At 44.0% G+C, this 27,719-nt stretch overlaps 1 protein-coding gene across 2 annotated transcripts in view; it reads right to left on the bottom strand.

The window, feature by feature from the left end:
• CAMSAP1 (calmodulin regulated spectrin associated protein 1) overlaps positions 1–27,719 on the bottom strand; it is a 491,735-nt gene that overhangs the window by 32,741 nt on the left and 431,275 nt on the right. For both annotated transcript variants that reach the window (XM_078641882.1, XM_078641883.1), the window contains 2 exons: positions 24,866–25,074; positions 24,680–24,782 (listed from right to left, as the gene is read on the bottom strand). In XM_078641882.1, the coding sequence (XP_078498008.1) occupies positions 24,680–24,782; positions 24,866–25,074 (312 nt within the window). The remainder of the gene's footprint in view (positions 1–24,679; positions 24,783–24,865; positions 25,075–27,719) is intronic.

The following is a 27,719-nucleotide window of genomic DNA, read 5'->3' on the forward strand; positions in this document are numbered from 1 at the left end:
AGCCCATGTCTGATTGATTTTATTTCCTTTCTTTATATGTACAATGTATGGTGAATTGGTCTGGTTTTGTGACTTAATTATGAATGTATTGGTAATTTCTTAAATCATATTTGTGGTACAGTTTTTAGATATTGTGTAATGTAAAGATGTTTTGATTGCAATGATTTTAATTAATCAAGCAATAAAGATTTATTATTAGTATTATTAATGACAGAGCAGCCAAATTGGAAATGAAAGTCAACATGTTATTTAGAAATAGAGTATTTAAATATCTCCCCAATGCTCATTGTCAATATATTATCAGTGTGTCTCCGTTTTGCCTACTGGTAGAATTTTCAGCTGACTGAAAAACGGCTGTACAAAGGAAAACTACATGAAATCATAAAGATGAAGAAAGTTGTAGGACCCCTTACCATTTTCTCATGGAGAAATCACAGCAGTACTCTATCTGCCCCCTTTCAGAGGATGGGATCAATTCTGTTCTACTACTCTTGGAAACAGGTGCCTCTCTAGTATCTGCAGAGGTAACTTGGGTGTCAAAGAGAAAATAGGTTGCCTGGGTGGAAGCAGCTGGAAAACTGTCCTCTGGGTGACACAGTATGTCAAATCTCTACAAATACATTAGTGGAGACTGCTGTCCAGCGGCGATAGCGCAGGGAATCACCAACCCCGGTGGAGTGGACTAAGCTTTCCCCTGAACACTTTACATTTGAATAGGGGGCTAACTCATCGAAGAGGAGGAAGCAGCAAGAGGCTTGGAAAAAAAGTGGTTTTAGTCTTAAAAGACTGACAGGAATTCAGTGGTTGCAAAGCACACTGCAGGTTGGTTGTTAACGCTTTGAAGCTGTTGCAGTGCTAAATTTGAGCTGGTGGTTCAGCACCAGCACTTATGACAGTCCACCACATGGTAGTGCAGTTTGTCCAATTCTCAGCCTCATGTGTGAGGGGATGACAGGAGCAGAAGATTAATACCCAAGAATTAAAGAAAAGAAGCTTCTTTAGCTTCCTCTTGGGATAAGGCTTCTCGCTGGATGAACAAAAACCATTACAAGCAGCCTCCTCCACCTACATTCAACACCCAGCAGGAGATTGACAACATGGGTAGAGTCGTCAAGCAGATCAGAATCTGAAAACCAGACAAAGAGGGATTTAGTACAATCGTTCTACCAATTTTCTGTAGCAAGATAATTGTGTCCCTTAGCTCCTAGTTTTTCGGAGACCTTTCCCTGGAGCTTAATAACTGGATACTCCGGAAACAAATTGCCAAGTAAAAGTGAAAAAGCAACCATGTACTTTTCCAGGGTTACTCACATCACTTAAATGTGGCCAGAGGGAGCGACTGCCAACTGGGTTGGGAGTACGGTTAGATGGGCTGCCTTTCTGCCTGCCGAAAAAAGAGTTAAATACCACACCTGGCATTGAGGCCCCCATACTGACTTCTTGATTTTTCTTACGCAGGATAGGGCCGACAGATTAATCCACATGTACAGCACACTTTTCTGGAAGGACCTTGTATTAATGGCAGCAGACAGAGCTGAGGCATGCAATGAATCAATGTTCCCCAAAAAGGAGGCGAAAGTTATAGGGGTCAGATGCTGCCAACAACCAGTGACATGCCAAGCATGGGATGAAGCCAGTCTATATGTATGAGCTATCTGAGCAGAAGGAAGAGGAGATAAAGAATGAGAAAGGAGCACAAACGTGAAAAAAGAACATAGGGGGCCCCTTTTGCAATTCTCAGACAGAGATACTGGTTTCAATTCTAATAGACAAACAATAAAAGTGGCCAGTGTGCAGACTCCTCATACAGGAAGGTATCATGCTGCATATTACGTGCACCTGTGGGCATAGTACCAGGGATACAGGCTACTATTATATAGCTATAAAAGCAAGTTTCCATTCATACCGCTAGATCCTTTACAAACTGACAGGATAAGAATGCAAGGGAACCAGGGCGTAGGAGGACCTTATATTCTTCGGGTTATACCAAGAAAAACAAAGATGGAGGTGGCACAGTGGTAAAAAAAAAAAAGCATGGCGTAGCCTACAATCTGTGCAGTGAAGCGGTTATATTTATATGCATGTTTCCCAAGAGTAATGTATCTTATTTTTCCTTGCAACATTATACTGCGCTGTGACAGTAAATGACTTCAATATTTAAACCCTACGTCAGGCTGAAGTAATTTGCCAATGGTCGGCAGTCTAACTAAATTTACATGCACTTCAAGGAAAATCAAGGAAGAACTACGTTTCCCATAATCCATCTGCACTTTTAACAAAGACAGACTATCGAAGAAGTTTCTTTCTTTTTTGTTTTAACATGGATGCGCCCAATGTTGTCCAAGCACTCGATGCTGTCTTGCACTTTTGGCACTTACCTAACTGCTGTCCAGTTTCTCATCCTGATAAAGCTCAGAGGGCAAGAAAATGTTTGATGATTATACTTAAACAAAAGGCTTTTAAAATTGCTGCATGGCAAATTAGAAATAGCTTAACGCTACATCCAGGAGTGTGTCTGCTTTCTTCATTTATTCCAACTAGAACTAGTTAGATTTAAATTAACACACCATGCCTCATTCAAGCTATTACTGACTGGCCTTCGTGAGGCCAAGGTCCTCTGTTTCATGCACTGTTGCAACTTCTTAAAGCATTTCAGCTTTAAATTGGCAATGTACATGAAGATACATTTACAAATAGATGCCCATCTACGAATTAGGTATAGAAAATAGACAACAGGAGCTTAGCACTCTTGTCTAAATAACATTTACAGCATTTCTAGTACAGTGATAATATCGTTCAATGTAAAAAACACATCACCACTCCAGGTAAACCCCTAGGAAACAACCTCAATCTGAATACCTGATTAAATCTTAATTAACATGCACTGAAAACATGCATTAGGACTGACAAACTGTCGCTTCTCTACGCTTAAAACATGTTTACATTTTCATGAATCATTTTTAGTTATTCGTTGGGCATAACTTTCCGTTGACAAGGTGACTTGTGCCATGCTTATAACGTTGATATCAATGACGAATCTGCACAAAACGTCCAAAGAAACAGCATTAGTGACTACGTTTCAGCATGTTAGTTTCACCCAGATCTTTCCAGTCGGAAGGAAGATGCAGATGTTGAAAGTGGATTACAGGGAGAAGTTGTGGGAGGACATCGGAATATTTTGGAAATCAATGGTGAGTCGTACTAAACTAAAAGATCAAAGCAAGTTTTGGAATTCTATTAACAGTTTAGACCACTATCAATTCCAAACAGAAAATGGGGCGTCAATGAATGGCAACTTCACAGTCTACAAACATATCATGATAATAGTGCAGAATACTAAACTTCCTCAGTTAGACTTCAAACAGCCTGTACAAGAAAAGACGACTACTTACAGAACAGAGAGTAAAGAACATAAACACACAAAGCCCTAAATCTGCTCTAAATGATACAGATGAAGCCGCATCCCAGGGCCAAATGGAATAGCTGCTTCTTCGCTCTAGGCCGACAGACTACTGGGAGACGTACGCATTTTTTTAAATCTATCAACACTTACAGAATCATGGCACGGTTCAATTGTATGTCCCCTTTCCAATAAAATAAAGAAAAGGACACCACTCAGGTCCAACTTGCTACCATCTCACAGAGTTACTGGATGTTGAAAGTAAAGCATATAACATAATTTCGTTGAAGGAATTAGAATCATTGATAGAAGTTTTTTTCAAACAGGCTTTAGACCTGGCTACTAGAATAGTACAACACAAAATAAAAGTAAACAAATTCAGATTATCTTGGCACTTATCATTCACAGACACAAGGTTCAGGCTTTGCGATTTTAAACATGAATCACTAATTCACCTTCATCTGCTGCTACCTTGCAGTCAAGCTAGGGCAGAACATTTATATTAATCAGATTAGGCTTGGGAATAAAATCACACTTTGTAAAGATGCATTCAAATAGTGTTTTAATTCAAAGAACATATCAGAACTTTATTGCTGCGTGAAATGACTCCAAATTGTTTTTTTTTAAAAAGCGTTTTCAAATATCTTCATTACCAAGTGTGATTTTAATCCTTTTAAGCAATAACTGTTTGGCAATTCTGTCACATATTGAATTCTAAAATTCCTGTCAGTTTTAATTACTTATAATTTGTATGCAACTTGGTAATGATGCTTACTCGCCACTTCAATATTTTCACCCTTTTGACACCGTAACCCCAGGCTACGTCAACAAAGGACTATCAAACCAGAAACGTTCAACCAAGCCACACGTGGCCACAGTTTTAGACTAGAGACAACCTAGTCCAATCATAAAACTAGCAACGACCTAAGTGCCAAACACATCTATAGCAATGTCTCTTCCATGTTAAAAAACACATGAAGCCCTCAGCTAACTTATACATAACTGTAAAAGCATCCCATAAGTCCTGGTTTCTACTGGATCAAAAACCATCTAAACTTATGCTTGCACCTCCACACTAAAATCACTCCATGAATTCCTACATGTAGCCTCTCAGCCCCCACACAACTTAGCCATAGCGCCCAAGATATACAACAATGAATCTTTTCATAAATTAAACCTGGCACAGCGTCTGAAAATGTTATCCCACCAAACCAAAAGGACCAGCTGCTTCTCCCCAGCAGAAAACATCTCAACACCAAATCTAAATCCCGATCTAAGGACCCCTAGAGGTATCTGTTAAATCCCATAATTACTTCTTGCATTCCAACTTGGCCAACACTTCAATCTACATTAAAGTAGCCCCTCCCCACTTAATGATTACATCATGATGTTCATCTCTGTAAAGCCCATTAGGGCTGGAAGAAGAGTTGCAGTCTTCAATTCAAATTTGGAAAACTGAAGTCCTTGCCACTAACACAAGTTTTAACCCCCATCATACTAATCTTTGCCAACCATCAACTTTTCCATCTTAACATCTTTCTTAATTCTGACCAAAAACATAAGAGGCGTTATTAACACAGGCCTGAGGATGCATGCCCAGGGACGAGTGAAAAAGATGGTAGAAGGTAGGCACAGCCTGCAGTAAAGTGTTCCAGTACTGAGGATGCAACTGTTTCTGAGTGAGTGGCTCCTGACTCTGGGGGCATTAATAATAATGTGCTGGAGAGACTGTCTGATTTTGCTAAGTTAAAGTCCTAAAGAGGTAGCTCTTTCACCTTGGTGTGACTTAAACTCACAATCTGGCAAGTTATTTTTTACTGGCCATGAAAGGAAGAGGGCTTCAAACACTTCTTCTGATACTGAATTTTCGTGCCAGTGGGAAGTTGAGATCTGATCACACTTCCCTTCATTTCAATTTCAGTGCATGCCTCTTTGATGGTAGTGATGAAAACATCAGGTCGCTTGGCATAAGGCCTTTTCAGGGAGCAGGTGTATTTTGGTGACTCTAGACCAAGCCACAAGGTACTTTGAGGTGCTGTCCCTTAGGACTAGTATAGTGCATTTGATGGTAAGAGTCCTGTGCTATGTGATTTTCCTAGAGTGTTGTTCCTCACGGAGGTCAATTTTGACAGATGAAACAACTTCCGGTAAGCCTACATAACAGCTATATGGAACATGCCATGAGCTCTCCAATTGTTTCTTCCACAAGCCAATAGGCTTATTGAGATTCAATAAAAGCCTGAGAGGCACAACTTGGGACAAGAAAAGCTCCTTGTCCATAAGGATATTTGAGCTTGTTTATGTTGGGAAGCTTATCAGCCAAAGAAATTTGCTTCAAGGAAATGTCGGGGGAAAAGCTTGCTAAGTCCCACACAGAAAAGTTTGGCAGACCGCAGAGAATGCCTTAAGTAAGTTGTTGAGCAGCTGTGAAACAGTCACGAATAGACATCAAAAACTTGGTAAGGGATAGCTGCCTTTTCCTTTTTTTTTTTTTATATTATTCTAAAACATGTATGCCTAACCTGGTGAGTAATAGGAGGTCTAAGTTACTTAAGGGACTACAAACAGAAGCTGATAAGAGGAGGAGCAACTTGCTTGCATTCAAAAGAACAAGTTACTTACCTTCGGTAACAATGTATCTGATTGAGACATATGTTAGTTGTAGATTCCTAACCTTAAAATTTCCCCCAGGCATCATTCTGGATCCACAGATTTTTTCTTCAGCAGTAACTCTGTGCGTCATTAGGGGGCATCTGTTGGCTCCCCGTCCGTTGTCAGCATGGTGGGTGCCAGGATGACATCAAAGACCTACACAGACGCCACCTATGCGCCCGGACATCAGTTCTTAACACAACCTTCTGCAGCAGAAGCGCAGACCCATGAAAGACGCTGACCTCTGGTGCTTTAAAACTAGGGCCCTTAGGGGAGTCCCTATCCCTAGAAATCAGTTCACAGAGCGGCGAGGATGGGTAGGGCGGTAAGGAATCTACAACTAACATCTCTCTACCAGCAGCAACACAGCACAACACAGCAGTAAGTCCCGAGGTCGTAGGGACAAGCAGCAACCTTCTCAACTCCCAGGTGGGTCCCCACTGTAGTCAATGACGGGGAGTTGCTAAACGAAGTTTTGGTGAAGCTGTTGACGTTGGTGGGAAAAGCGGGAAAAGCTGGATTTTCCGGCCAAGGAGGTTGTTGTTGTCGTCGTTGATGAGCTGCTGGTCATCGTCGAACCAGTGAAGATTTCTACCTTCGGACTTAGAACTTTTTCTTTAGCTCTGCTTCACCCAGCAGGATGGGCCTGCAGGCTGTAGCCGAAGAGGGTTGCAGGAGGTTCAGCTGAAGAGGATTTGCTGCTGCAGAGAACGTAGCGGGAGATGCAGCAAAGTCACTCCCACCAGCGATGCACCTTCAGCGGATGGGCTTACAGTTGGGTTCTGGTCTTCTGTCAGTTCTCAGAGCAGTTTTGCTGATAAATGCTTTAAATACCAGACTTTGGATTCCGGTAAGCGGATGCCACTCCAGCACTACCACCACAAATGTACAGGACCTATGGTGCTCCACTTGGGGGGTAGGACTCACTCCAGCAGGGGACAGCAGCAATGTTAAAGGCCTCAGGAACTTGTTATGTCCATGCAGCTCACAAGGGAGGCCAGCCAACTAGACTTTGGAGTTACTCTGATGGTCCTTGGTTCAAGGAGCAGGTACAGTTCTCTCTACCAGATGCATTGTTACCGGAGGGAGGTAATTTGTTCATCTGATAGACACTGCTAGTTGTAGATTTCTTACCTTAGAATAGATATCCCAGCAATACCACCCCCGGAGGATCTGCGAACCAAGATCAAACGATAAAGTCCCGGAGGACCAAAAAGGCAAAGTTTCCAGCCCCCCCCGGACTTGGCTATCCAGGCAGTAGTGTCTGGTAAACGTGTTCAAGGATGCCCAAGCTGCTGCCTGACAAATGTCAAGGACTGGAACTCCACGTGCTAAGGCCGCGGTCGCTGCCTTTCCTCTGGTGGAATGAGTATGCAACCCCACCGGATGGTTCTTCTTTGCCAAAGCATTGCATACTGTGATGCATAGGACAGTCCATCGGAAGATGGTCCATTCCTGAACAGCCCAACCTTTCTTGGCACAGATATAGCCAATTGTTGCAAAGTCATCCTGTGCCCTGGGCACCCCCCAACTTTTTGTTGACTGATACTGGGCTTTGTCTAACCAGGCCCAGGGCCAGTGCTAAGCTGAAAGAGACACAGTTAAAACACCTAACATTCACTAGAATACACTATGGTATGGTGGGGTACCCCTGTAATTGGCATGACCTACCCCATAAGACCCTAGTATATAATAGGGCAGGGTATTGAAACTACCTAGAAGTCCCCAGTACCCTCGGGCATAGCAGTTTAGAGGCCAGCAGCTTTTTCTGCACTTGCATGTGTGCAGTAAATTGTGCCCAAACGAGACTGTGGTGGTAGGGGCACTTAAAAATGGATAATCTACAATGTTTTGGCATATTAGGGACCCCCTGGGTCTCACCTAGGTATCTATAAGGTACGCCCTTATAAAATGAGTTTTTATATGCCTGGGTAAAGTGAAATTTCACTTTTCACTCCCCACATTGTGGTAAAGTGCTGCTCAAATTCGATTTTGATGCTAGAAGCACAGTAAAAGGGGAATCTGCAACACGTACGGATTCAGAACCCCTAAAGTCTCCCCTAGTTGCACATGGCGGGGGGGGGGAGGGGAGGTTCCTGTATATATAAGACAATCACTTAAAAAATATGTTTTTGTAAGTCCTGGTGCTGGAAATATGGCCCAACTCATTTTTCCCATTGCAAATACCTTGTTACATAGGTTAACATGGTAGAAAGTTATTGATTAATAACTACTGATAGGAGAGGACTAGACTGGCCATTCAAAGACTTCCCAGAATGGTAGTAGTAAATCCAACAATATCATATTGTTGAATTTCTCCTAAAGTGGACATACTAGAAGTTATAAGACTTTCTTGTTTGTAAGTCCAAATTCAGCCTTCCAGTGGTCTGCCCTGAATGGTCATAGTTAAGTGGATTAGCCAGGCTGCCGTCATAAAGAGCCCCTGGGTTTAACCAGCTCTGCTGGCAGGCCAGTGTGTTGTTCAATAGGAATGCCAGGCCAGGGGGAGGGGTCGTAAACCATGGTCTTCAAAGGCAGAGGGGTAGCCAAAGTGTCAGTTTCCACTTTACGCTTTTGGCCCCCACCAGAACCAGGATTAGGGAAGGTATGTGCAGATGGTAGGGGGAGTCTATGGAAATAAGCCATCCTAGGGGGTGGGTTTAGCCAGCTCTTACCTCCTTGCTGGAAAATCAGCCATTATGGATTTGGAAGATTCGATGCACTCTGGGACGAAATAATGCCACACTCTACAGGATATGGTCATAACTATGAGGAGTTACCCTGCTCCCATTGGTCAGAAGTGACCTCCTGCTTGACCCAGAGAACTTGGAATAAGTATCTGAGAGGGGCAGAGCCCACCAGATCTGCTGCTTGAAACTTTCTGAAGCAAGAAGTGCCCTGCTGAGAAGATTTTGCTGTGCAAGGAACTTTAAGGCCTGACCTCTGAAGACTGCACCATCTGAAACTACATCCCTGTGGATTATCTTGCTGGAAAAGAACTAAAGAGCGGACTCCCTGAAAGCTACATGTTAAAAGAGTTCAACTGTAACATCACCAACTAAATCTACACCTTGGAAAACCATCAGTGGATTTGTGAGGGTTTTCTATCAGTGGATTGTGGGAACTGAAGTCCTCAACTTTCAAGCACCATCTTGGAGCTTCCAGACCCTTGGAGTGAGTTTAAGATACTTTGGGACCCCTTGAGGAACTTCAGGAAGAAGTTCAAAAAGTTTGGAGAACTTTGAACCAACTTAGATGGAGACAAGAGAAAATCTGAAGCCAGCGAACCCTCACCGAATCCGGCTACATGAGGAGCATCAAGAGACCCCATGAGAAAAAGCTCCAGAAAAGTTTTTACGTCCGCTCGTAGAAAAGTCGACCGGGAGCAACCGCGAGAGCCAGGACGCCAGCCTTCCATCGTGTCGGCCTGGATTTATGGGTTGTTCCGCTGATGCAATCTTGAAATATTTTCTAAGTCAGCTCCACGGAAGTTGACCGGGACCTCGTCACAAGTCAAGCTGGCCAACCCTCACCGGATCCAGACTGGCTGAAAGCTTTGAGGGGCCTCGGGAGAAAAAGCTCCAGAAAAGTTTCCAAGCGTGAAGGTAGAAACTGAGACCGGGACCTGCCAGGGGCTGTAGCCGCTCAGGGCTCCATCGAGCCCTGTCTGAAACTTTGACTTCGCCCTGGTCTATCGCAAGCAGGTATCACAATTTGGTGCTATAATCTTCTAAGTGCTATATTTTATTAAATCTTTGAAAATTCATATCTCCGGTTCCTTACATTGGATTTTTGTCGTTTTTGTGTCATTTAAAATATTTCCTATTCTTATAAATTGGTGTTGGATTTTTATTATGTGTTGTGTCTTAATTATTTACTGAAATGGTGCTTTTATATGCTTTACATACCAGTCTTTGAAGTTCAGCTTGTCTGCTCGCAGCCACGTTACCAATGGTTGAGCATAGAAATAATTTACTAAGACCTATGCTCGGTCCTACCAAGTGGTAGTGGCCTTATTGCCAGTGGCAGACCTACATTTGCCCCTACCAATAACCCACTTTCCAACACCAATGAAGAGTTGATCATCCACCCAGAAGTCTTTTGTGCGATCAAGATAAAAAGACAATGCATGGTTAGGGTCCAGACGGTGGAGACTCCTTCTTGGAGGGATGTTGAGGTGGATAAAAAGTGGGCAGAGTGATAGATCGTCCGATATGAAAAGGCGTGACGACATTAGGAAGGAATGAAGGTTTGATCTGAAACGCCACGTTATCCGGATAGACTGAAAAGAGGGCTTAGAAGATAAGGCCTGCAGCTGCCTCACCCTGCTAGCAGAAGTGATGGCAACAAGAAAGGCAGTTTTTGTTAGTCAGCAACCTGAAAAGACAGTTATGAAGAGGTTTGAAGGGAGCACACAAAGTTGAGAACCAGATTTAAGTCCCATTGGGGCATAATAAAAGGAGATGGAGGGAACAGATGAGTAAGGCTCTTAACCCCTTCGGCGCTCATGACAAGGCCAGCTCGTCATGGGCGTAACCTGCGCTACGCGGATGACGAGCTGACCTTGTCACGTAACCAGCGATTTTTGAAATCGCAGCGCGCAGCCGGAAAACCGCTAGCGCGCATGCGGTTAAAGAATCTGTTAGTGATATTAGATTTAAATTAAGATGACGGCCAACAGCAGATCCCGGCTGGGCCAAGGAAAGCATATACAAAAGGACCTCAGATAAAGGAGCAGAGAGGGCTTCAACAGCCTTTGCTGTGCTCCATGCCACAAATTTGTTCCATCAACAGACGTAAACTGTTTTAGTGGCGGGACATCTGGCTGCCAAGATAACATCACCGACTTCGGGTGAAAGGTCGAAAGCTGTCAACTGCCGCAGCGCCATCTCCACGCAAGGATGAAGAACCTTTCCCTGCTGCTGCGACAGAAGATGTTCTCGAAGAAGCATACTGATCAGAGGATCGATGGCCATGCTCAGAGGGTCATGGTAAAAGACTCTACTTGTCCAGTCGCACAAGTTACGTACCTTTGGTAACGATCTATTTGTAAGAAACATTAGTAGTGATAGATTCCTTACCTTAGAATTACCCCCAGGCGTCAGACTGGATCCGGAAAGTTTTTCGTCAGCAGTATCCTTGCGCGTCGGTAGGTGTCGTCGTGCGGATCCGCGTGCGTCATTGGCGCCGATGACGTCGTCGGAGCTACTTAGACGCGCCCACGCTCGCTGATGTCAGTTTTCTTTTTCCGCGCCAGCAAGCGCAGATCCGGGAAGAGCAAGTACCCCAGTCACTTTTTGGCTGAGTTTTTTTTAGGCCTTTTACCTCATCTTTTCGAGACTATCAACTCCTGGTGTGTAGGGAAGCCAAGGTTCAAGAACTGTGGAGACTGTCACAGCATAATGTCCGTGACGGACCCACACCGCGTGTGTGTCTACTGCCTGGGGCGCGACCATGACCACAAGTTGTGCCCTGACTGCCGGGCCATGGTGCCGAAGACTTTGCGGGAGCGGTCCCGAAAGTTGCTTGAAGTTTGGCAGTCGGTGGAGCTACTTAGACGCGCCCACGCGCGCGGACGTCAGTTCTGTACACGACTTGCAGCGCCAGGAACGCAGAGCCATGCAAGAAACTGACCACTGGTGCCATGAAGCTAGGACCATGAAAGGGATAGCCTTAACCCTAGAAATCGGTTTGCAGAAAGGGGAGGATGGGTGGGGCGGTAAGTAATTTATCACTACTAATGCTTCTTACAGATATATTGTTACCGAAGGTAAGTACCTTCGCATCTGAAAGAAACACGTAGATTCCTTACCTTAGAATAGATACCCCAGAAATACCAACCCCGGTGGGTCTGCAAACCAAGATCACACCACAAAGACCTGGAGAACAGAACGGCCAAAGAAGGCAGTAGTGCTTGGTAAACGTGTGCAGCAAGGCCCACGTAGCTGCCTGACAGATGTCATGCAAGGGAACTCCCCGTCCCAGAGCAGTAGTGGCTGCCCTCTCCCTGGTAGAGTGGGCGCGCAACCCCATCGAAGGCTCCTTTTTGACAAAGGAGTAACAAGCCTTTATGCACAGAACAACCCACCGGGAGATGGTCCGCTTGTGCACAGCCCGACCGGTCTTGGCGCCCAGGTAGTCAACAAAGAGCTGGTCACCCACCCGGAACTGTTGTGTGCGGTCCAGATAGAAAGAGAGAGCACGTTTTGGGTCCAGATGGTGGAGCCTCTCTTCCTCTTTTGAGGGATGCGGAAAGAAGGTGGGCAAAGTGATTGTTTGCCCGATGTGAAAGGCAGTGACAAGCTTTGGCAGAAAAGAAGAATGAGTCCTTAGAACAACTTTGCCCGGATGAACAGAGAGAAAAAGAGGCTTAGAAGAGAGCCTGGAGCTCACTCACCCTTCTGGCAGAGGTGATGGCAACCAGGAAAGCAGTCTTTAGAGTGAGGAGACGAAGAGGGCCATTGTCAAGTGGCATCAGAAAAGTAAGAACGAGATAAAAAAGTCCCACTGAGGCATCACAAATGGAACAGGAGGAAACATGTGTGTGATGCCTTTCAAGAATCTATTTACAACAGGGGACTTAAAAAGGGAAGGCTTATCTGGAAGCCTTAGAAAGGCGGAAATGGCAGAGAGATAGGCCTTGATAGTGCCCAGAGCAGAGCCCTGCTGGGCCAAAGAGAGAAGGAAAAGAAGAACCTCTGAAAGAGGGGCGGAAAGGGGATCCACAGCCTTTGCTGTGCACCATGCCACAAACTTATTCCACCTGCAGGCATATACAGACTTAGTGGAGGGACGCCTGGCTGCCAAGATAACATTACAGACCTCGGGAGGCAGGTCGAAAGACGTCAACTGCCGCCGCTCATACTCCACGCAAGGAGGTGGAGACTGGACAGGTTTGGGTGGAAGACCGACCCCTGCTGCTGCGACAGAAGATCTTCCCGAAGAAGCAGACGGATTGGGGGATCGATGCTCATACTGAATAGCTCGGGACACAATACTCTTAGAGCCCAGTCCTGAGCCACAAGGATGACTTGGGCCCGGTTGCGTCTGATCTTCTTCAGCACTCTGGGCAGAAGTGGTATAGGCGGAAAGGCGTACAACAGACCGCAACTCCACTCGTGACGAAAAGCAGCCCCGAGCGAGTGCCGCCTTGGAAATTTCAACGCACAGAAGTGATGACAATGCGCGTTCTCTTTGGTGGCGAATAGATCTAACCAAGGCTCTCCCCATTGCTGAAAGAGACCGTGCGCCACATCCGAGTTGATCCATCATGCACCGGCGGCTGAGTTCGTCCGCCCTGGCGTTCAGAGAACCTGCCAGGTGTTGAACCACCAGGGACATGCTCTGATGTTCCAGTCAAGCCCAGAGGCGCATAGCCTCTTGGCAAAGGATCCACGACCCCACCCCGCCCTGTTTGTTGCAGTACCACATGGGGGGGTGTTGTCGGTGAACACCTGCACTACCCTCCCCACGACAGAAGGAAGGATTGCCTTCAGGGCAAGTCGGATCGCCCGAAGCTCTAGAAGGTTGATGTGGACCTTGGACTCCGCCGGAGGCCAGAGCCTCTGATCTCCGCCCCATCCCAGAAGGGACGCGTCTGTCACAACTGTATATTCCGGTTGAGGAAGGGAGAGGGATCTGCCATTGACCCAATTGCGATTCGTGAGCCACCACTGCAATTGCCTTGCAGCGCCCTCCGAGATCTGGATGTGATCGGACAGGTGCTGTGCCCACTGGAACTTCAGAGCCCGCATATGCCATCTGGCATGATCCACCAGCAGGATGCAGGAGGCCATCCGACCCAAAAGTCGAAGTGTCATCCTGACCGAAACCCGGGACAGAGCCTGACAGATCGGAATCATAGCCTGAATGTCCCGGACTCGCTGCTCGGGAGGATAAACCAGAAACTGCGCCGAGTCCAGAACCGCTCTGATGAAAAGGAGCTTCCGTGAGGAAATCATGTGCGACTTCGGCACATTCATGGAGAACCCCAGCGAATGCAGGAGGTCGGCCGTAATCTGGAGGTGGGAGACAACTGCCTGGGGCGAGCCCACCTTCAACAGCCAGTCGTCCAGATAGGGGAAGACGGAAACCCCTGATCTGCGCAGATGAGCTGTGACCACCACCATCACTTTCGTGAACATCCGAGGAGTGCTGGGGTAAGGCCAATGGGGAGCACGGTGAACCGAAAATGCTTGTGGCCTACCGTGAATCGCAGGTAGTGCCTGTGGGCAGGCAGGACGGGGATATGGAAATGGGCGTCCTGCAAGTCCAACGCTACCATCCAGTCTTGCGGGTCTTGGGCAGACAAGACCCGAGCAAGTGTGAGCATCTTAAACTTCTCCTTCCGGAGGAAGCGATTGACGTTTCAAAGGACTAAGATAGGACGCAGGCCCTTGTCCTTCTTTGGATCCAGAAAGTAGTGTGAATAACAACCACGACCTACTTCTGGTGTCAGAACGCGCGTGATGGCCCCCTTGGCCAAGAGGGCCGCAACTTCCTGCTGGAGAAGTGCCAAGTGATCTCCTGACATGCGGTGGAACTAGGGTGGAATGGCTGGAGGGCTTGTCTCGAAGGGGAGGGCGTAGCCCCTTCGTACAATTTGCAGCACCCACTTGTCCGAAGTGATGTTGCGCCAGTGGTGAAGATGATGGCGTATTCGTTCACCCACTGGCGTCTGATGGGCGAGAAAGGTCGGACTAGGTGTGCTTAGAAGCGGCGACACCGGTGCTGGTGCCGCCGGAGATGGCAAAGCAGGACCCCCAGTCGGGCCCGCGGGACCCAGAGGCTCACCGGCAGGGCCAGATGGCCCAAAGAGTCAGGCCATGTCAGCAAGAAACTCTTGCATCTAGGCAGGCGTCGCACCCAAGGTCTAAAAAAACTCATTCAAAAAGTGACTGGGGTACTTGCTCTTCCCGGATCTACCCTTGCTGATGCGTAAAAAGTAAGAACTGACATCAGTGCGCCTGGGCACGTCTAAGTAGCTCCGACGACGTCATCCCGGCACCCACGACGAAGCCTACCGACGGGCAGGGGTACTGCTGACGAAAAACTTTCAGGATCCAGTCTGACGCCTGGGGGTAATTCTAAGGTAAGGAATCTATCACTACTTGTTTCTTGCAGATTGGACCCTCAAGAAGGACTTGGCTTGATCTTCTTGAGAACTCTAGGTAGAAGTGGTAAAGGCAGGAAAGCGTACAGGGGGCTGAAGCTCCACTTGCGACCTGCTGACACTACACATTTTCATCGGTGGCAAACAGACCTAACTTAGGCTCTCCCCACCTCTGAAAGAGACCTTGCACTATCTCCAGATGGAGACTCTATTCATGATCGCCTAGGCACCGACGGCAGTGTTCGTCCACCCTAGCATTCAGGGTGCCCGCCAGGTGTTGAACCACCAGGGTTATGTCCTGATGTTTCAGCCATGTCCAGAGGCGGAGGGCCTCTTGACAAAGGGTTCACGACCCCACCCCGCCCTGTTTGTTGCAGTACCACATGGCGTTGGTGTGGTGGGTGAATGCCTGCACGACTTTCCCCTTGAGAAAGGGAAGGAATGCTTTCAGTGCCAGTCTGATCACCCAGAGCTTCAAAAGATTGATATAAAGTTACTGTTTGGGGGGCGCTAGTGAGCGCGCAAGCAGTATGGCCGCATTCACGTGAGGCTCCTGCTGCCTGGATGAATATCCTGCATTTATTCTCCTTATTCCGCCACCTTTGTCCTTCCTGACCCCTCTCGGACGGAGAGGCGGCTGTCTGACAGCCTCGGTGCAATTTTTGTGAAACTCCGATCTGCCGTTTCAAGGTTACAACACTCGTAAGCTTTGACCGGAGCTTGGCCCGGAGCTGGCTGCTGGGGCCGGCGGGCTCGGCGACCTACTGGAGGCCGCGGCGCACCACGAGGAGGTAAGGCCCTTAGGTGCCTGCTGCACCGTGGTGACCTTCTACACGCTTCAAGGCCCCCTCCCGGACGGAGAGGTGGGTGTCTGGTGGCATCGGTAAGCTCTTCAGGGAAATCCGATTTGCCGATTTTAAAACACAGCACCTGGGATCTTGGTCGGAGCTGAGCTCAGAACTGGCTGCTGCGGCCGGCGGACTACTTGAGCCCGTGGCGCTCCACGAGGAGACCAGGCCCTGGAGAGCATATTTCGCCGTGGTGCCATCCTTAACGCTTTGCGCCCATTCGGGCCGCGGTGTCCACGCCAGGGAAGCGTACCTTCGAGGGCACCATTGTGAGGCGCATACTTTCAGCCCCCCCTGCGGGAAAAACGCTATTTAATTGTGACGCTAGGAGCAACGTGGGAAGATCAGACCCGGAGAATAGTGATTGTCTCCGCTGGCCCTCACAGAGCACGACGGCTTCTGGTCTCAGAGGTACTGGGGTTGTTGTGGGAGCCCCAGACAGCGGCTGCTTGCTCTGGACCGACTGCTGCCTCCCCCCCCCCCCCACAGCGAGACTGCATCTTGGGGCGCTGCGCTGCCTCCCCTCCGTGCTTAGGGACACACAGCCGGTGAAGGAGAGAACTTGCGCGCGCTAAATGTGCTTTGGCGACTACCCTGCCCCCATTTCTCTCTTGACTCTGGTACATTGACCTCCGGGAAGCGACTTGTTGCCCAGCATATCCTGCCTTTGTTGGGGCTAATATGTCACACTGGTAAACTGACTGTATACTCACCACTGCTGCACCAATTGCCCCCCCCAGGGGCATCGCGGTATTCACAAGGAGTGCGACTAGGCAAGGGGCAGTCATTTGTTCCAGGGCCCGTCCATTGACTCTGTGGGGCCCAAAGGTGCGTCGGCAGAGCCGGGCAGCCAGAATATGAGGAACAAGGCCTCATAGACCTGCTGGGTCTGGAGAGGAGACACTCAGGCAAAGGGAGGGAGGTGCGGAGCAGTCTTTTTTTTTTTTGCAGAGTTTTATATAGCGCGAACTAGACCCGAACTGAATCATGTATCAGAGCGCTTTACATAGCACCAGTTACGTTACATGAGGACGGACACACATTCAGTTTAGGCACGGGGAGATTAAGTGATTTGCCCAGAATCACAGGAGGTTTTGGCGTCGTTACCGAGACCCGAACCCAGGTCCGAGGTCGAGCGCCCTAGCCGTTAGGCCAACTCCTCTCCCCAAAGTCAGTCCAGTGAGTAAAATACAAGCTCAAGTGAGCGGTCTGTCTTCAGATAAAGGAACAGCTTTGAAGACACTTCAGTGAATGAAAATAAGGTGTGCTTTGGGCATCAACAACTTTAAAGAATAAAAACATGCTTTTTTAAAATGTATGCTGAAATGTAAAACAAGCAAGCAGAGCTGTCAGAAAAACGCTCTTTTGGAGTATGCTTCAAATGCCTACTAGCAGATCATTAATAACCATTGTTGGAAACAAAATTATAAGATATAAAAAATATAATGGATTATATAGTATCGAAAGTATCCAGCAGTGTTGTTAACACGCATTAGATAAAAGAAAATATTTCCATTAGAGACACAAGACAAATCAACAAAATCAATATATCAAAATAAAAAAGGACAGTACCATATTGTGAGCTTAACTGCTGCTTCCCTGAGCATTAGACATAAGATAGATGTAACAATACAGAACAATGATAAATTGCACTCTTTTTAGTACTTTGTTTTAACTTGTGCTTACTTGGTGCTCTCTGATATAAACTTTGTAAATAAATATTAAACACATAAATGAATACATATTTAGGATTGTCTTGAGATATCCCGTTTTGTTTCCCCCGTCCTGATGAAACCAACAAACCTATGATTTTAAAAAGGAAGACTGAGATGGAACATACCAGTCACAGCTATTAAACGCTTAATTAATTATAAGAGAGTTTTGAGAACTACTTCGATGGAGATCCGATCCTTGCCACACACCTTTACCATTCGGAAGACTAGTAGTAGTTTTGTACTATGCTAAAAGTCTTCTCCTTGGCTTTTTGTAAATTGGAATGGATATGTGAGCTAAATAATTACAGCATGTTTTTTGGTAGTATGGTCTTCAGAATATCGGCTTGTGTATCTCTTTGGTTTCTGAGTTCTTATTCCCTGTACTGTTAGTAAGGACTGTGAATGTATTTCTGTTGCTCCTAAATCTAGGTGACTAGGCTAGCATTTCTCCAGTATGCTTACCTTCCTCAGCCCACTGCTGTGCTGTAGTACCCGAGTTCAGTTGTTCCATCTTATAGAAGTGTTCTTTTAAACAATCTTTAGCCTTTTCCCACAGTTTTTGTGAATCTGTTTGCAGATGATCTTCTACGATTGCTCTATCTGGGACGCTAAATCACTAAGAGTTTTCTCCTTAGCTCTACTCATCCCAATAGTTAAAAAAAATAATTTCTCCTCTTTTGCCCAGACTATTTCTAAACTTGTGGCAAGATTAATTTTAAAAAACTCTTTATTGTATAGTTTTATTTCCGAAACCAAGTCTTCGTCATGCCAAAGAAGTTTGTTCAATTGCTAGTTAAAAATGTTACCTTTATTAGTACATGTGGGTATCTCGGTTACTATGGTAATATGATCAGAAAACCTAACTTCAGTTGGTGTGGTGTCAGTCTTTAAACTTGTAGGAAAACAATCAATGTGAGTCACTGTGCTCAGTCTTCTAAAAGCAAAAGTATGTTCAATTGGTTTTGGATTATCGATTCTCCAAGGATACATGTTAGCAATTTCAACTTTTGATGCATTAATCAATGCTATTACGTTAGTTGTGATATATTTTTTTCAGGTATCTAAGTTGAGTATCTAAATTAAATGTAAATCCCTCCTAATTATGGTTTCCATTTTGAGAAAAACTCAACTCATCAGGGATATCTTTCTGGAGGCTAGAAAACTAGAATCATGGAGTTTTAATGATGACTTAATTATGCACTTTTGTAATCAATTATCTCTTTGTGTCATACGATATTTTTCCAGACAGCTGCTTAATATTTTAAAGAAAAATTGTAAATATATAAGAATGTAGAGCTCCACTGCATTCTCTCTGTAAAGTCATTGTATATAAAAAAAGAAAAAGAAAATATTAGTCTGTCAAGTGGTAAGGTTATGTAATTTTATCTGTAAAATCATTTACAATATTTGTAATTGCACCTTACTCCATTTCAACTATTCTATTTAAGTACATATCTAAGGCTTTTTTAAACGTCCATCAAAGTGTCATAAACAAATCTAAACATGACTTCACTTTATCCTTGGTATTTCGTCAAATTAGGAATGTTATCCTGGCTAGGGGATCCTAGGAATACTTTTTCATATTATGTAAAACAGCATGTTGCCACCTTGCTAGCTTCTCTATTTGTCTCTCTGTTTCTGTTGAAATAATAAGCTCTAACTGACATTTGTGCTGGGTCTCGGATCATAAAAATTTGGTTTCCATGGCTGTTCAGTGTTCAGTGGTTTTTGCAGCCAGGATGGTTTTCCTGCTCATGAATACCTCTTCTATGTGCTTTAAAGAAAGTCTCCTTTCTACAGCAATGGATATTTCATAGGTTTGTGTACTCGAATTATTAATTTAGTATTGCAACAATTCCAATTCCTGTATACATCATGTATGACCCATACTCTGACCAATGTGGTGGAGAGGGTTTGCGCTCAAATTATTTGCTGCACGCTAAGGGAAAGGGGAGTGTTGAGAGCTTTGTTCAAAGAATACATTTACTTCACAGAATGCTGAGACTTCTTCAAAATAAAAAGTCTTTATACTGTGTAACTTGTTTCGAAAAGATTTTTGTAAAGGAAGATTGACACTATGAGTGCATTTATTGTCTTCACCCGATCGCATTCATCAGAATTGTGACATTTGGAACACTTTCAGCAAAAGTCCTGAGCCAGTAAAGTAATATCTATGTATGTTTTTTAAGCCATCGCCTCAGGAGATGTATTGGTTCACAATACCCTACATCTTTAACAATTAAAAAATTTCAGGTAGAGTTAACATCAGTGTATGAGTACTCTGGAGAAAAAGAATTGCCTCAGTCTGCTTTGGATCCCTCGCTGGCTGCAGTTAAGACAGAGATTATTTTTTGCCACCTTAACAGACATCAGTTGCTTTGACCCCCAACACCAGAGGCCATGCTGCTCACCAAAAGTGTATCATTGCATTGGCATTTTCTTATTTTATCCCATTGATAACATCTTGCTTTATCCACTGACTATTGGGGGTCATCCACTGGGAACTGCTGGTCAAGTGGACAATGAAACAATTCCCAAGGCTTCTTTAGGTGCTTCTTGGCATTCGACTAATTCAGAATTGTAACTTTGGTCCTAATTATTTTTTTTAACTCCAAGTGGCGCCGATCTTTGTGCAGTAGACATCAGAAAGATCCATGTATATCACTATTTGATTATTCAACAGGAAAGATTTACAAATTGTGATCAAAATAATTCATCTTCGTAGAATAGGCTTCCCTTCGGCCACAGCTCACTGCCCAAGGTCATGACTGTGATGGTCCTGTGGTAAAAAATGGCCTTGACTGCTGACTGACTGTGGGCCTCCTCTGGCAAGTACTCTTTTAAAGCCACTATTTGCTCTTTGACCTATAACTTTCCATTACCAAACCTATTAGCCAATTTCTCGCAGTGCTTTCGATATACTGGTTTCCCCAGATCTTTCCTTGCTCACCTTTGGTAGTTAGTCTGGAACAGCACAAGCAGCTCGAGACAATGGGAGGAATTATGCATAGAGGTTTTCAGCCAAACATTGATATAGTTATGAAATACAGAACCCAAAGGTCCACATTATGTTCATGCAAAATATTTGATATAAACAAATGGAGAAAACTGATCAAACCTTACTAGGATTATGAAACAAATAAAATAGCTCTTAGGAATCCATGGTTTAATGAAACCAACAAGGACTGTAAACAAATTGAGAATTGTTCACAGTGTCTTCTGAAGAGTGTTAAATAGTCTAGGCATCTCCTATGCCTGACTTTATAGTTATCACATTCAAAGTGAGGGACTTTCTAAGTTGGTGAAGAATTCAAACAGCAAGTAATTGTTGTATCTGACATATGCCTTCCAACATAAAATAGCATATAGATTTATAGTTTTTTTAATTATATTTTAGAGTTTTATATAGCACAAACTTGACCCGAAGGTATCGGGTATCTGAGTGCTTTACATAGCACCAGTTGCGTTACAGGAGGACATTAATTTTTGTTAGGCACGGGGAGATTAAGTGATTTGGCCAGAATCACAGGATTTTCAGCGTCATTACCGAGACTCGAACCCGGTTCCCCAGATTCGACGTAAACCACCCTAGCCGTTAGGCCAACTCCTCTTCCCAAGATGCAGCAAATAGGGCTACAGAGGCTACTATGAATGTAGTATCAGCTATTGGTGTATGTTGCCATGTTTAGTTATATTTTGCTTTATTTTATTTGTGATATTTACTGATAAATAAGCACTGTATTTGGTGTGCGAATAATGGTTTGTGTGGTTGGTATGTAAGTTATGTATTGTGCTCCTTTTCAGATCTTGTGAATGTCCGTGTTTTTCTCATTGTTTTTATTTCTTAACAATGAATGCACTTTAATGATGGTGTTTCGGTGGACGTCAGAGGTTTTTTCTAAACATGCATTGAGGTGCTGCCAACAAATGCACAACACAACTTGATAAAACTTTGATTTGTTTGATCAGATACTACGTCCAAGAGTTTCCAACATCCAACACTTACTGGGTAGCCAACTCCCACCGCAAGTGGTCTTCAACTGGGCACATCGGTGGTAGGCACAGAGCCTGGCCTCCAAAAGGCCCTGTGCCCAACTTTTCGCAGATGGGCAACACCCACAATGAACAGCCTCTGGCTCTGTGCAGTCGAGGTTGGACGAAGGACCTCACCGGAGAACAATGCCAGCACCCAACCCTCAATGGGCAACCAACACCCACTGCACAGAGACTTCACAGCAGCTGGTTCCCTGAGCTGGCCTCCAGGCCCTGCACCCAACCCTCTGTGTGGGGTCAAACCCAAATGTGCAAGGCCATGTTGAGAGTGGCTGGGGTCCCATCAATTGGCCTTCTGCCAGAGGTGGTGCATAACGTTCAGTAGGAGGCCAACTCCCTCTGCATGTAGACTTTGGTTGCGCACAATAGGGGATGGCCCCAGGTGGCCAGGCACTCTGTGTAAACACCAGCCTGAAGTCAATCTCTGCTGTGCAGGGTCAGCTGTGTGCCTTAAGGGTTGGCAGCACTCATCGAGCTGCAAGCAACTGCAGACAGGCCCTACACCCTCCCCGCATCATGCAGCCAACCCCCATGTGTGGACAACAGTGAAACACAGCAGTGGTGCACTGTATACTTATTTTGCTGGATCCTAAAATCCTGAGGCCCAGGAAGAGTCCAGATTTGTGAATCCATCAAAGGATGTGTAAATACTGCAATAAAAGTCCTTTTTTGATTGAGTGACCGACACGTGGACCCGGGGTCAGGTTATGATCACCCTTCCCCTTATGTCCTTTTATTTCTTGCCAAAAATGTGCTCAGCGCACCATGTAGAGTACTGGCTCCTGCAACAGAACATTCTCTCCGACAGCCAACAAATCAGAGCATGCTTCAGGAGAAAAATGTCCTTGCTCCAATAGCTTGCCTCTTATTTTTTTAAACTGGATCCATGAATCTGCCATAGATTCAAATCTACAGAGGATCCACAAATTAATAATCTAGACATCTCTAAAATGTAGCCTCTTCATGTTCAGACTAGAAGTTATTAAAAGCTAATTTCCTGAAAACTATGAATGGATTTACATACAACCAAGCAATGGAACTTCCTTGTGTAAAATTCCATTTAAGCTGGGCTTGGCGCAATTCCATTTAGCCTTTTTTCCTGTATCGAGGAACAAAGCATGCTTTGGCAGTCAAATTGTGCAGATGTCACTTTTGGGACCCCTCTATGTTTAGGCCCCATCTTGTTGCATCTTCATGCAGCTTGCCGTAAGGTACCGATTCATATGCCAGACTGCCCCACCAGAACCACATCCTCAATAGTATTGGCATGAACCAACATTGCCTTCTCAACAATAGCCAGTGGTTCCTACTCAGCCACCAGCTACAAAAGCTCAGGAGATTAAGACAGAGCTACTCAACCAGCCGCTCCTGATGCTCAGGCTGTACACTCTTTGCAATCTCATGAGCAACCTCAGCACACAAATATGTCCGTAAAATGATGAATGAAGTCAAGCACAAAGGGATGAACTGACGATGACCCCGAGAATGACTTAAAAGATCTGACCACAAACGGCAACCAAACACTTACATGGGATGCTTAGAACCCTTCTGAAGGAGTGTCTCAAGATCATTTTCTATATGATTCTCATCCAAATCACATTGGCAACTTTCACAGCCTGATCATTTAATATCCCAATTCCAACAATGAGATTCTTGTTTGATTTTAAAGACGAGGTCAGAAGGTTGAAAAGATCCAACTCAATCACCTTGGGAAGAACATGTTACCTGTGGGATAGTAAAAGTGTTTTTATTTTCATGTTTAGTTTCCTCTTCCATGACAAACTGACTCGTCACATTTTGATATTGCAAGACTGTTTTATTTTTATATAATTGAGTGCCTTTGACAAATGTTAGCACGGAGCATGCTGCAGGACAATTAGCTATAGTGTGCTTTGAATACCATGACTGGCAAATATCAGACGTTTTTAAGTGTTCGTTTAACCCTAACTAAACACTTAATTATTTTTGTTCTCTGCGGAATAAAAAGTACTGCTAAAACATCGCTGATCTGGAGTGGCTCGTTCTTCACCAGGAAGCCGGTGAGCATTTATAATATATATTTATAATAATTGTAACAGTTTTTTCCCATTAATTTCTTTAGGTTTTAGATACACTAGATTTACCTGCATATTAAGTACCCATTCTGACCAGCAACCACCTGCTCATATATCCTACCATCCATTGCCTTGTTTTTTGTTTGTTTTTTAGAAGAAATACAGAGTAAAAGTGGCGAGCTTCATGAAATTTGCAATTTTAGAAAATGGTGCCTGATACAGGATAGTGTGTCGTGATCCTGAAATCTGTCAAAATCATGAGTTTACAGTGGCAAATTTGTTTATTTAGATTTTTACTTCCGTTTTCCATGCTTCCACAAGACCCCTATTTAGCATCTGTGGTCGAACACCACTCATACTGCCTCTCGCTTTGCTGGGAATTTTCTTTTCTTCTAATTGTGCAAAAATCCCGATTTGGACAAAATTAGGATTTTTAAGATGGCAGATGCTTTTTTTTTTATCACCTTCAAAGGCCAATTTCGTTTTGAAAAATTACACATGCTTGACAGAAATCGCAAATTAAGTCAAATATATGAATATAATAAAAACATACAAAATGTTAAGCCTTTCAAGGCAAAATGGCATCCTTGTGTGCCTCTTATTTCTGAAAAAACGTCAGGATTCATTTACATGAACCAGAGACAAATATGCAGTCTGCCATAAGTCAGTTGAGCGCTTTTTGCAGTGGTGAGCAAATCTCACCACCCTCGTCTCACCATTTTGTGCAGATCTGTCCACTGTGATCAGAGTTACAGGCAAATGAAAAAATTATTTATTAATGGAAAGTTGCCCTGAACCATAACTACTCATACAGGGACACGAGAAATATTGAGGACAATTCTTACCGGTGAGATGGAGTGCCTCCAGAATGTACACTGTCTGCTTCGGTTGTTGCTCCAGAGGCCAGAGAAAGACTGGAACCAGACTGGGCACTACTTAAGTTATCAGCTGTGCAACAAAATAAAGATATTATTCTACTAACCAACAAATCATGGGCAAATCTACTAAACAAGTACATTTATGTCACTTACGGGTAGAAGAACACTTTGTTCCAGAATCGCTGTATGACTCTTCACGATGAACAGATTTAGGCCGAGGTTTCTTGGGTTTGGGTTTAGGTCGACCAAGACCTTGCTCTTCTAAAATCTGCTGCTGTTTTCTCCTTAAGTATTCTTGTTTAATTAGTTCTCGCCGTGCCTTCTCTTCATCTTTCCTTATTCGTTCTTCTTCAGCTTTGCGCCTGAGAGATTATGAACACACAGATACCTTGTTAGTAAAATCAAAAGACATGTTACTAATTTCTTTCACTTGACAAAGTCTGATATGCGGTCTCCTAGCTACAACATCCTGAAGTCAGTATGCTGTCACCTAGCTACAACCATCCTGAAGGTAGTAAGTGGTACCAAGTTACCAGGTGTAAAAATCCAAATCGAGAGAAGATGCACAGTTAAACGTGCGTGCCTGATTAAGCTATCTAACGAGATAGCAGTGAAGGCACTTACATACTCCTATAGGTTAACCAAGTTTGAAAGGGAAATAAACTAAGCAATTCTAACTCTCAATGTTCTCTATGCATGCTCTTTCATTGTTAACAATTAGTCCCGTTAGAGGGGTCCAACTCTTTCACAAAGCAGACTTGCACCACACTTCCCCGAAAAAACATCATAAACAGATGTCATCGCACTGATTTTATTCAATGTTTTATTTTGTTGTTCAAAGTCGGTAGCAGAGTGTGGTCTGTTTCTTCGTCCTTCCATAATTTAGGAGTGTGGTTTGTTGAGGATACGTGCGCTGGCACAATGCACCAGGTGGAATCCTTAGCGGTGTGTGATTCCATGTGTGTGAGTACTTGAAGAGATGGTGACAATGCATATTTGTGGAGACAGCCTGCTTAGGTGGAGACATCTTGATCTCAACACACCAAGGGCTATATTGATAAAGATCTGTATCAGGTGTGTGGAGCCCATTGGTATCCAACTCATATTTTCACTTCTCCCTTAAAACAGTGCATAACGGCAAACATCTGTACTTCAAAAGTATCATTGGTAAATCACACCAAGCAACAGAGCATGCATTCACAGCATCCAGACTCAAACATTCATGGCATGACTTTTTCCTAACAACTTGTTCTTATTAAAAAGGCTTCAAGATGGTAATAAAACAAGACATGTAACCAAAAATGCAAAGCAACCGAGCCTCAAAGGGAACTTGCATAAAGGTAATAACAGAAAATTAATGGTTTCACTTTTACAAGCTAATGAGAACATTTTAATATCAATAAAGGATAGCTTTTAGAGTATCGATAATCAATTCAGTAGTGCATATTGATGCAAAGTGAACTAAGAATATTTACATTAGTAAATTAAAAGCAACACAGGTATGCATTCGTCAAAAAGGTCTAGCACGTTAAATGACGCAGTGCCAAGAATGTGAGAACCCAAAAAGTGGTGTAAGATTAGAAAAATGATTTGCATGCAACAATGAAGAACACAACCGGCCACAATATTATTCAAAGGCAAAGAAAAGGAAAACAATTAAATCAAGTCAAATTATCTTTTTTCTTTTTAGAGGAGTAATTATAATAATTACTCCCTTGATACCTTAAATTATATACAAAAACTAAATAAGTAAGTTAGGCCACACGGCTACATAAGGATAAAAAGGAATTTTACAATATCCTACTAAGCAATAGTAAGCTTCGCCTTTAATTTTAAATTAACAACCAGATTACTCCATATAGGTAATAACCAATGGCAGCTTTCTTGTATAAAAATGTTTTACATTGAAAAAAAACATGGGTTTCCAATTCAACTCTTAATCCACAAAAAGTAATTGACCTTAGATGGTCTAATTTCCTTTAGGTCTCTACACTCCTGCAAAGGTGTAACTTGTATGGGATCACCAAATATCTATGTTTAAATTGGAGACTCGTATCTTCAAAGTATTCTTGAATGCATTTGCTTCATTTTAATATGCTCACGAAAGCCCTATCCTAACCTTAACAAATGAGTTTCAATTAATCTTTAAACACTTTTCTGAACTACTTGTATGCAGTGTCTTCTTGCTACACTAAACCTGTGTAGAAAAGAAAGCAAACAATCACGCAATTTAATGCCATTTTTCTTCAACATGAACCTGACAACTTTTAGACCCTTGAGAAAATGTGTGACTGCACTCTGTCCTTTGCATGATAAAAATGATGTTTACATGTTTGAAAGCATTGGAGATGGCTGCTGTAGGAAAATACCCCTTTTCCTGGTTTCTGGGCTTTGCACTTTCTGGTATTGCTATCCATTGACCAGTGTATGCACTCTGACCCATATAAACATGCAACAATTGGTATACACCTAGCATATTTACTGTACCTACACTACCTAGTAAATGGTACAAATTGCAAACCGGGCCTGTAAATTAAATGGCATTAGTGTACTGCAGCTCGCACTGTGCCACCACTAGAGTGAGAGTGCAAAAACTTGACAACAGATATACTACAACAGACTGTCAGTGCAGTTTTAAAACTGCAAATTCGACATGTCTAAATAACCTCCTTTTGACAGGCCTAAACCTGTTTTAAACATTAAAGAGTCACTCCTGAGTAGGCCTTAGTGCTAAATAAGGAAGGGTACATGGTATTTTAAAGTAAGGCATGTAAAAATTTAAAGTAAAACATGTCCTTACAGTGACAAGGCCCCAAAAGCATTTTTCTCTGTAGCTTGTCCATTAGAAGGCACTGGGATACAAGATTACAATTAAATAATATTATCTCTGCAAAGGAAACTGCTATAAAGTTAATTTTGGGACTTTCTAAAATATGTATTACAAGCCCACTTCATCGGAAAAGTTGGATTTGTAACTATTTTACAAAAGGTACTTTTAAAAAGGCAC

The sequence above is a fragment of the Lissotriton helveticus genome, chromosome 5_1, assembly GCF_964261635.1.
Source record: "Lissotriton helveticus chromosome 5_1, aLisHel1.1, whole genome shotgun sequence".
In the NCBI taxonomy this organism is placed as follows: Eukaryota; Metazoa; Chordata; class Amphibia; order Caudata; family Salamandridae; genus Lissotriton; species Lissotriton helveticus.